Source organism: Phycodurus eques, chromosome 11, assembly GCF_024500275.1.
Source record: "Phycodurus eques isolate BA_2022a chromosome 11, UOR_Pequ_1.1, whole genome shotgun sequence".
NCBI classification, from domain to species: Eukaryota; Metazoa; Chordata; class Actinopteri; order Syngnathiformes; family Syngnathidae; genus Phycodurus; species Phycodurus eques.
In genome coordinates this window covers 9335166-9346143 of record NC_084535.1, presented here as the reverse complement: position 1 = coordinate 9346143, position 10978 = coordinate 9335166, and the positions used below count along the sequence as shown (strand labels likewise).

The 10978-nt window shown below is 40.7% G+C and overlaps 1 protein-coding gene across 1 annotated transcript; it reads right to left on the bottom strand.

The window, feature by feature from the left end:
- Positions 1-914: 914 nt before the first annotated feature.
- On the bottom strand, positions 915-9049 carry si:ch73-52p7.1 (uncharacterized protein LOC100321084 homolog). The gene is made up of 2 exons (XM_061690353.1): positions 9013-9049; positions 915-2150 (listed from the first exon to the last, which is right to left on the bottom strand). The coding sequence occupies exon 2, from the start codon at positions 2091-2093 to the stop codon at positions 1356-1358; it is 738 nt and encodes a 245-aa protein (XP_061546337.1). The 5' UTR covers positions 2094-2150; positions 9013-9049; the 3' UTR covers positions 915-1355.
- Between the last annotated feature and the right edge of the window lie 1929 nt (positions 9050-10978).

Sequence of the window (10978 nt, the reverse complement as noted above, 5' to 3'; positions counted from 1 at the left end):
TTTAGTGGCCGCGAGACGGGCAAATCTGTGCCGATTTACATCTGCGGCCGTAATGAGCGTTCATAAAGTCAACTTGCAATTGTGTCGCATATGAACACTTACGCAAATGTGGATTGGTTGAACCTGTCAGGTGCAAGATCAACAGGCGGCATCAGCGAGCACGTTTAGCACGTTTGTCATGCTAATAATGTGCGCGTCTCGGGCAGCAGGTGCGTGCAATTCCACGTAGCGCGTCACAGTTTATCCCAGCTGATTTGGATTGAGGAGTGGGGCACCTACACCCTAGACTGGTTGCTAGTAGATGCCAGGGCACATAGACAAACGGACCATTCGCAGTCACATTCGCACCCGGACAATTTACTCCTCGATGAACCTAACCTGCGTATTTAGCTAATGTGGGAGAAAGCCCAAGAACCTGGAGAAAACCCACATATGAACGGTGCGCAAGCTCCACACAGCAAGGGCCGAGATTCAAACCCTCAACATCAGCACTGTGCAACACACACGCTTAACCACGAGGTTGACCGTGCTGACCTTGTGTGTTCAGGCCTGCTTGAAGCTCACGCGGCTCTGCTGCCACCTAGTGGTGCTTTGAGGTTTCTGACACGTTGCATCAAGCAACAGTCGAACTCGGAGGAGGGAAGGAAGTCATTCGTAAAATGTTAAAGGTCAATATTTATGTAAAATACATTATTTAATCAATAATATTATTCCTATTTTTTTGAATGAATTTCATCTTAAGTAACCAATTTACAGTATTTAGCCAAAATTAATAAAATATTTTTAAATGTAATTATGATTGTATTTTATTTTTTTAATTGTTGAGTAAATAAAGAAACAAATTAATATTGAGTAAATAAAGAAACAAATATAACTAAATTAATACATACATACAGTATATAAATAAACTATGCTAAAAATAACTAAAGTGAATAAATAAAGAGTCATTGGTCTGAAGATGGCTTCAGGTTTAAGTAGAAGGAACATGTACATTTTTCTCTTTTGCTAGCAATAACCCCTGGTGTTATATTGATATATTTCGAAATCAATAGAGTTCTTGCTCAGTACTTGAAAGAATATCCTTGGTCTTTCAAGAATGCTTGAAAATTGTGAACTTGTACCTATTTGTGATATCTGACTTTGTGCTCGCTGACAGCACCGGGGCCTATACTTATTCCAAAATTATTGATTAGTAATTATTGCTCATCTGCAACACCTGTGGTTAGAGATCCTTGAAAATCAACAGGATTCTTGCTTGGACAATGCATAATGAGTAGGATTCTTAGGTGTTGCTTCATGAGTGTTTATTATGTCAGTATGTTACAGTTATGGTGTGGTAGTTGCATTGTGTGAGTTCAGTCCTCGTGCTGCTCCCTCCTGTACACGAAGCTGACGTAGATGACGGACGTTACCGGCAGTTTGGGCAGCCGCAGGTCAGGGAATGGCAGCGTGCCATCGCTGTCGATATGCGTCTGCACCGTGTACACCTTGACGCCCGCCGCGCCGCCCCGCAGCACCGAACCGTGGATAACGCCAAGCCGGGCCTGCTCGTGGAACGCCGCCCCCAACTCACGGCCCAGGAAGATGTCCTGCACTTGGGACGCGGCCCGCCACTTCCACCTGTCGACGTCAAAATGGAGGTCGTTGTCGCTCTCGGACTCCATCTTGGTTTGGGTCATTTGCGGGAAGTCGATAATGCTCAGTTGCTCCAGGTGCTGCACTGTGAAGTGTCCCTCCAGAGAGGGCGTGGGTCCGCCGCTGCAGTCCATCAGGGTGAGGTGGTGCACCTCTGAGTTGTTGAGCAGGCGGGCGGTGTTCCAGGGCGACGTGTACCACACGGTCAGGCGGCGCATGCGGAACACTGACGAGGAGTAGGGCGTCGCCAAAGGGGGCTGCAGAGTTGACAGCGGGATGCTCCTGCAGCGGCAGGCTGCCAGTGACGCCGCACTGCACGCGTGCGGCTCCTGGCTGCACGAGTAGTAGAAGAAACTGTCGTGCGTCACGTACGCCAGACACATTTCGGAGCGCTGGGGCGCCACCGACACCCACAGCAGGAAGCACAGGAGAGGCGCCGGAGGGCCCAGGGAGGCCATCTCTAACGGGGGCGGGGCTCGGTGACCATCTTGGCTGCTATTCGTGCGGACTGATTCCTGAAACAAGATGAGGGAACAATTGGTCCGCTGACTCAACTGTCAACCGTCAGTCAAGTACCAATAGTATGACCTGGAAAAATGAATGCTAGTTTGAGCCGCAAAAATATAGCCTAGTGCTTGTCACAAGGACTTTTCATGCTATGCCAGCGCAAAGCCCTTTGTCCACACGCTAGCTGTCAGGTCTGAATTTGGCCCGCCCCGCCCACTCTTTTGCCTTCTCGCCGTGACGTGCGAGCACTCACAGGTGCTCTAAAGCAGCCACGCCAGCTGAATAGCCGAAGGGAAGACGCATTTTTGTGGTGTAGGCATAGCTATCTAGCTAACATCACATCATACATTCGCCAAATAACTGCTGAAGCGGAAACTCTTAAGTACAAAAAAAACAAATTCAATGGATGTGAGAATTGTGAAGCTGCTCTCAAATGAGGGCTCCTGTGTTAATATGTAACTTAACCTGTTCAGATGTTTTTGACTGAAATAGCTTTTGATTTCAGTAAATGAGACCGAATGCTACAAATTCTAAATGACTATTTTCAGTTCTTAAAAATGGATAAAATTATAGTATTGTAACGCTGTTGTACATAATAATAATTATTATTATTATATGTATATTTTTGGTTTAAAAACATACTGTTAACAGATTGCTTTTCCATTTTAGTTGTAACAGTTCCTTTTCAGAGGCAACGCCTATTTAAAATATGTAATGCAATTGAGATATCACGCATTATTGAGGACTGGATGTGTCTTTTGATTAGCCATTGTGGACGTGTGGCTGTGATGACAGATAGAAAATACATTTTATGCATCTGTTTTTCTATTCATCATATTGTGACCACTGGGGTTATCTGGTCAAATGTTCTACTCATATGTGTGTGGAACGTTGCGAAAAAAAAAAAAAAAAAAAAAAAAAGGTTAGCCAAAGTGCAGCGACTTCGCCCAATTACTAGCCTGTCGCTAAGACGCTTGCTCACACTTTCTGTATGTATTCTTATGTGTTACAACTTAATACATTTTAAAGAAAATATAAGGCCCACTCCTGTGTATATGGCCCACTCCTCTCTCATCTACAAAAGTACTGGCAGCATCTTTTGTTGAAAGGAAAATATCCTTCCACGTCTCAAACTAATGACAACAGATGGCACAAGAAGTAAAAAAAAAAAAAAAAAAGAAAAAGTGTATGACTGAGCTTTGAATTGTGTTCGTGCTGACAAGAACAGCTGCAAGTGCGCGTTGAACTCGAAAAGTCTAGATTAGTGTGGACGCGGTGGAACTCCGGAAATGATGAAATACTGTAAAGTAAGGATGGATCACTTGGAGCACCATAGCATCTGTTTTCATTGGGATTTTTGTTTGGTTTTGCGCCGTTGGCACGTTGAAAACATGGACCACTGCCTAAAAGCCTTGGGTGACCTTTAAAACAACCCAAAAGCATTTAGTGTGGGTTTATCCCAGCTTATCAAGAATTTTTGGGGTTCAATACAATTACAGTGGGCATCAACTATCCATAGATTTTGGCTATTGGCAGTCCAGCCCCTAGCTTCTGAGAATTCATAGAGATTGTCACAACTAAGCACAGTAGGCTGCTGCAATATTTATCATTTTCCACAGAGGATAAAGAAAATAGGCCTGTGAGTATTGTGATATTGTCTGTCTGTTCAAATATCCGTTGCTTTAAACACAGACAACGGTGCTATTCGTTAGCCTGTTTATGGCATTTTCCTGTGTGTGTGTTTTTTTTAAGCTAAGTGGAAGTTCTTAATGCAAAGCTCTGTGGTGGTCTGAAATACACAAAGGGTAATAATTCACTGTCTTTTATGTTTTGTCTGACAGTAAACTTCAACTTGAAGTGGCATTAAGCAGTTTGAAGCTTCTTTTGGACGAATTGCTCACTATCTGTCAAACTGCTGCTTGATGGAAAGTGACTTCACCGCAACCATCAAGCCCTCATATCTCAAAATTTTGCTCGCATGTCAAAGCAAAAAATAAATAAATAAAATAAAAACTAACCAATCCGATTGTATTTAGAAAAACTAAGTTGGGTCACTCGTACCTCAAGGCACTCAAGTATATAATTGAAGAAATGTTAAATGTGAAATGCTTTTATTGCCCAGCACACACACACACACACACACACTTCGCTTCCACCAGTAGAAGCTGCTCGCCTAGTCACAACGCCCTAGCTCCGCCACCGGTTGTCATGGTAATGAAATCCATAATCGCCATTGGCCTAGCAGTGTACGAGGCGGTGTTAACCCTCAATCACATTTTGCTGCAAAAATGGGACAAACTGCCCAAAGATATGTGTGCCCAGCTTGTGGCATCATATTAAAAAAGCATTATAAATGCTGGCATTGGGGCATCAACAAAGAGAAAAATATTGCAAACATTTAAAACAAAACTTAATTCATATTGTCATCGCATTTTATGTGTAGAATTCAGAGGTAAAAAAAAAAAGAATTTAAATAAACAGCAGCAGGCATACAATTCATTCCAGTTTAATGGTGGCAGGTTACTGTCATTACTTGTAATTTGGGTTTCCCACTTTTTCGTTATTTTTGAACCCTTTTTGTTATCTTCTGATTGCATTCTAATATGGAGGTTGTGGTGAAGTGCTATTTAAATGGTAACACATGCGCCGGTTTGTTGATGAGCAAATGTTTCCAGCTGTAAACAAATCAAATTAATGACTTGCCATGACTTAAGTCAGGCTGCTTTGAAGAAAGGGGGGGTGGGGGGGGAAAAACCCAACAACAACTCAATATCCTCGCGATGTGATCACCCCAGTTGGGAGCGTTCCTAATGCTTTGACTGCCTTTCTGACGATATTTTCCAGTAATTTGGGGTTCGTACATTGGATGCTTAACACATGAGCGCATCTCTCAGTCATTAAAAGGCTTCGTTGCCAAAAAGTGACACATCTGGACTTAATCGGGTCCTGCACCACTAACTGTGCTCCGTCTCGGTTTCTAGAACACGGCGGGCTTAAACCCCTTCTGGGGAGCGACATGGACACCTGTTGACCTCATCAACTCTAACAATTAATAAAAAGAGTATAATAAATAGGTAATTGACTATACAGACACTGGGATTTTCTTATTTCTCAGCTTGACACCAAAAACGGTGGAAAGGCTCTTTGCAATAGAATTTCGTAGGCTTACATACACAAATCTTGCCCTGTTGTGAGTGGGAAAATGTACACATTTATTCGGTTTGCTTCTTTTTATGAAATATTTCATTTGTATTACAGCATGTTGGCCAATTTTGGTAGCGTGTGTTTTCGAAAAACACTAAACACCTGTTTTTCGTATGCTTGTATGGGGCATTGTATGAAGAATCTCCATTTTTAAATATTTTATATTTATATTTTAGATATCTTTTAGTATATAAATATTTTCTAAGTAAAATACAGATTTCACATATTACACACATAGTCGAGTTTTAGGATATTGTAAGAAAACTACGTCCTTCAAAAAAAAAATAGTAGAAAACTGACGATTTCATTCACTAGGGGGAAATCTTAATATGTTTATGTATAAAATATATCCTAGCATAGATTAGTTGTATGATTTTGCATGACATTTCATGCATTAAACAGCAATATACTAATGTAGATATACATAAAGTATATAAACATTTTTGTGGGGGGAAAATGCTGAATTTTGAAAGCTGTAAGCTTGTGTTTTGTCATCCACCCCACCTTGGCATAGATTCGATTTTACAAGATAATGAAACATTATTTTTTTTAATAAATGTTTTTTTTGTGGCAAAATGCTGGGGGCGGGGTTCTGCTATTCTACAATGTGTTAAGATAATGTACAAGAAATGCACCCTTAGTAGTAGAAAACTAATTTGATTTTGTTATTTTTATATTATTTTTAGATGCTACATAAAAATATCCACTGGAATATGTAGGTTGGTTATATGACGTTGCATGACAAATTATGCAATATACTTAACAATATTTTTTCTTTTTAAAAAAAAAAAAAACTAATATGATGTTTTATGTAATAGTGCCACAGTATCTGTGGATAATAGAGCAAATACTATTTTGTTTACTTGGGAAATGTTTTATTTTTCATTTAGAAATACAAAAGTATTACCTGGCTTGTATTATTATTTATATTTTATTTTTTGTTGACAAGAAACAATAGAAAAAGCTTATTTCTTTATGAAGAAAAATCATATTTGTTTTAAAGTGCAAACTATATTAGCTGACGTGCATTTTGAGGTATCATCATTTCTTTTTTATTGAGTGTACACTGTAGTAGCAAGTACTCTTACACTTGTCACCCCGCATTGAACTACACATTAAAAATAATTACAGCTGGCTATAGACTTCTTTCTGGGGGGAACTCCAGTTCAGAGTCTTTGTAAAAAGTCTTAAATTTCCTGGTTTGGCTGCTTTGCCGCATCCATTTTGGCAAAAGCACACAGGCACACTTGACCACTGCATTCCTGCTCTGGCCTTGGATGAACTCAAACCAGAACACAGTGTCTTTTAGAATTTTTTTTTTTTTTTCCCCTTCCACATCCTCTGTAGACTTCACATTCTTGTCGTCTACAATGTTTTTCCCTTGGTGTTTGAAGCGCTTATTTGGAACTACACAAATATTATGATTGCAGTTGTTTACATTGCCTTTTACAATCTCACAATGAAAGAAATCACAGCCTGCAAGATGTTGCCGTCTCGTCAGCATATCTAAATACAGTTCACTCGGTCGTAAACAAAACACAACAGTGCAGTGGTGTCATTTTGTTTTCATCAAATTGCACTGCCCTGCCAAAATATTGGAAGAATGAGACTGATTCCTTTATTTCTGCAGGTGGGTTTGACATGAAAACATGAATATGACGAGCATGATTATAACATTCCAGATGGTTGTACAGTATTGTTTTTGACTAATGTTTGCTCAATGGTTCTGATTTTCCATCTTCTCTCAGCTTCTCAATTGCTTGTTTTTCACCCAGCATTTTTGGGTTTGCATGTTGATTACACCTCTAACTAATATAAATGTAGCCCAAATCTGAATCTGAAGCTACAGTCATAGGCAGTGGAGACTGTCACAACGTTTCAGTAATCTGCAGTAAATATTAGTTGTTTATCGCAGAGGATAAAGAATATAAGCATGTGAGTGTAGTTATGTTGTCTGTCTACATGTTTTGTTCCACCGTTTGTCTTCAAATATGTGTCGCTTAAAGGGTTATTACACTGCAACACCTATACTAATTGTTAGCCTGTCTGTGGTGTTTGGCATTATTTTTCGGCAGACTTTCCTAAGGCAAAGCTATGTGGGTGTTGAAATACACAAAGTGTAGTTCTCTTTGTTTTATGTTTCGTTTGACAGTAAACTTCAACTGCTAATATCGGCTGAACGATGTCTTGCATCTCAAGGGCAGCACTGTACTTTCTGATCGCATGAAAAAACGGGCGCATTCAGGGCCACCCCCTCAAAATGGCTAATTTCAACGAGACAAAAAATAAGGCTTGTAAAGTTTGCTGCAATTCTGGATCCTTGGATTATTTGGATGAAAGCATGTCCCAGACTGTTTTAAATGGTGAGAAATGCATGTCTCCTCTGAAAAGAGAACACTTTTGTCCATATGATGTTGTTGAAACAGTAAACTGTAGCAAACACATACAATTAACTTGAATGTAATAGTTGCTGCTATTGCTCCATTGACTGACGTTTTTCACCCATAGACGGCTCTCTGCTTTTCATGTTGCTTGCGTATCTAGCAAAATCCCAAATCTGAAACTGAGCAGAGAATAATCAATGTACAGTACTAGGACACACCTATCACTCACGTGTTCCCATACTTTTGCTCACATGCAAAATGTGTTGAAATAAAAAGTGTGCTACAAACACACAGATAATCGTGCCGAATAAGAGCATTTTCACAAAGACGGCAAAGGACCGGTTATCGGATGTCTCTAAAGATTATCCTGAGGTTTTGGGATGTGTTAAAACGGATTTATTTATCTCCTCAATGTGCTCGGAAAATGGTCAGGGTCGACAATCGTAAATGGTTCAACAATTACCACCCCAAATCATTTTGTGTGTGGTGAAACAGTAACACTTGAGTTGGGCCAAGCCACTGACTTCGTGATTATGACGTGAAATGGAACAGTAGCCAATTAGGAAGCGACCTGAAACTTGCAATGCAACAACTATCGTAAACTTTTTTGTCAAACCCAAATATTTTCAGTCTGTAGCAGGAATGAAACAATTAGCTCACTGTTTCAAAACTTTTGGAGGGGAGTGTACGATTGCGCCGGCATACTAATACAAGAATGACTATACATGATGAGCATATATGGGTTGGATGTTCCTCTGAGATTTATAGAATTGCATGGCGAGGCCACATCAGGTTGGAGGAGGATCACATCACACTTCCACAGGCATGAGCTCATGCACACAGATGACGACTCTTCATATTTGAGGAGATTCAACATCAACGCATCCTCCGTTTATGTCAACAAGAAACCCACGAGTGGAACATTTTTATGCTTTTTTTTTTTTTTTTTTTGGGCCACAAGACCGTAAAACCCCCACAGCTTGTAACTGGATGTTGACTGTGCGTAGTCCACGCAGCTCTAGAATCACTTTAACGGGTCAGAGAGGGTGTTATGTTAAGGCTGTATACACTGGAATTAAAGAGCCACATGCGAAGCCAGCATCCACGGCAGCTGAAGTGTTTCAATGTGACGCCTCTATCAGCATAAGAAAATTACATAACACTCTTAGAGGAATGCAGTGACAAGCGTCCATACAGTAGCTTCTCCTTCCACACGCAGTTAAAGTGACATATTGCACTTCATCATTCCTATGTAGTAGCAGTATCGTAGAGTGTAACTTACCTCTGAAGAGCTGCTGTGTGACTGCGTCTGGGTGCGAGGCAGCACGGGAAGAAAAGAACACACGTTGGCCTGACGTCAGGATGTGGGAAGTATCCCGCAGAGGAAGCTGGAGTATGCACTGCGCTCACCAATTTATTAGGCACACCCTGCCTTACATTTTGGTTTTTTTGTCTTGTGCAAAACTTCTTTTTGCAAAGATTTATTTCTTTTAGGCGGCACGGTGGTCGACTGGTTAGAGCGTCAGCCTCACAGTTCTGAGGACCCGGGTTCAATGCCTGGCCCCGCCTGTGTGGAGTTTGCATGTTCTCCCCGTGCCTGCGTGGGTTTTCTCCGGGCACTCCGGTTTCCTCCCACATCCCAAAAACATGCATGAATTGGAGACTCTAAATTGCCCGTAGGCATGACTGTGAGTGCGAATGGTTGTTTGTTTCTATGTGCCCTGCGATTGGCTGGCAACCTGTTCAGAGTGTACCCCGCGTCCTGCCCGATGATAGCTGGGATAGGCTCCAGCACGCCCTTGAATCCTAGTGAGGAGAAGCGGGTCAGAAAATGGATGGATTTATTTCTTTTATACTGGCAAGAATGTGTGTGTACAGGACACCATTTGTGTGTGTACAGGACACCATCTTTATATACCGAAGAAAAACTTAAACACAACACTTTTGTTTTTGCTCTTGTTTTTCTTCAGCTGAACTCAAAGATCTAAGATATTTTCTATGAACAGAACTTTTCTGAACCTATTTGTCTCAAATATTGTTTATAAATCTGTCTGAACCTGTGTTAGTGAGCACCGAATATAAGCAGGGCTTGACATTAACACTCACCAACACGTCAAACATAGGTGAATTTTCAGCAGTATGTATATATATATATATATATATATATATATATATATATATATATACACGTCACCATTTTTCTCATTCAATATATTTGCAAAGATGCTATTGACATGAAAATTCCACCAGATGTTGGGAACAACCCAAGTAATCCATACATACAAAGAAAGAACAAAAAATAAGATCAGAAATGAAGTTGTGTGTAATAATGTGAAATGACACTGTTATTGATTTAATATTTTGTACAAAAGCCTTCAAGACGCCTGCTGTATGGAGAAACTAGTCGCATGCATTGCTCTGGTGTAATTTTGGCCCGTTCCGCCACACAAGCAGTCTTCAAATCCTGAAGGTTCCGTGGGCTTCTTTTATGGACCTTGAGTTTCAGTTCTTTCCATAGATTTTCGATTGAATTCAAGTCAGGTGATTGGCTGGGCTATTCTAGCAGCTTTCTTTTTTTCCCTTTGAAACCAATTGAGAGTTTCCTTGGCAGTATGTTTTGGATCAATATCTTGCTGAAATGTCCACCCTTGTTTCATTTTCATTATCCTCATAGATGGCAGCAGATTTTTGTCAAGAATGTCTCGGTACATTTTCCCATTCATCCTTCCTTCAATAATGTGAGGTTTACCAGTACCATCTTCTGAAAAGCGGCCCCACACCATCATGTTCCCATCTCCAAACTTCACTGTTTGTGTGGTGTTTTTAGGGTAATGTGCAGTGCCATTTCTCCTCCAAACGTAGGCGTGCATTATGGCATCCAAAGAGTTCAATTTTGCTCTCATCTGACCGGATTATATTTCCCCAATATTTCACTGGCCTGTCCAAATGTTGTTCAGCAAACTTTAAACGAGCCTTGACATGCTTTTTTTTTCTTTTCCCAGCAATGGGGTCTTGCGTGTTGAGCATGTATACAGACCATGGCGGCGGAGTACATTACTCACTGTTTTCCTTCTGACAAGACTACTTGCTAATTCCAGGTCTTTTTTAAGATCTTCACAGGTGGTCCTTGACTCTTGGATAACTGTTCTGATGATTCTTTGTACTCCTCTGTCAGAAATTTTGGGAGGAGCACCTGATCGAGGCAAATTTATGGTGGTATGATTGGCTTTCCACTTACGATTTATGGC

Excerpts from the sequence above, each read along its gene's own strand:
- si:ch73-52p7.1 (XM_061690353.1), bottom strand. The coding sequence starts at position 2,093 with ATGGCCTCCCTGGGCCCTCCGGCGCCTCTCCTGTGCTTCCTGCTGTGG.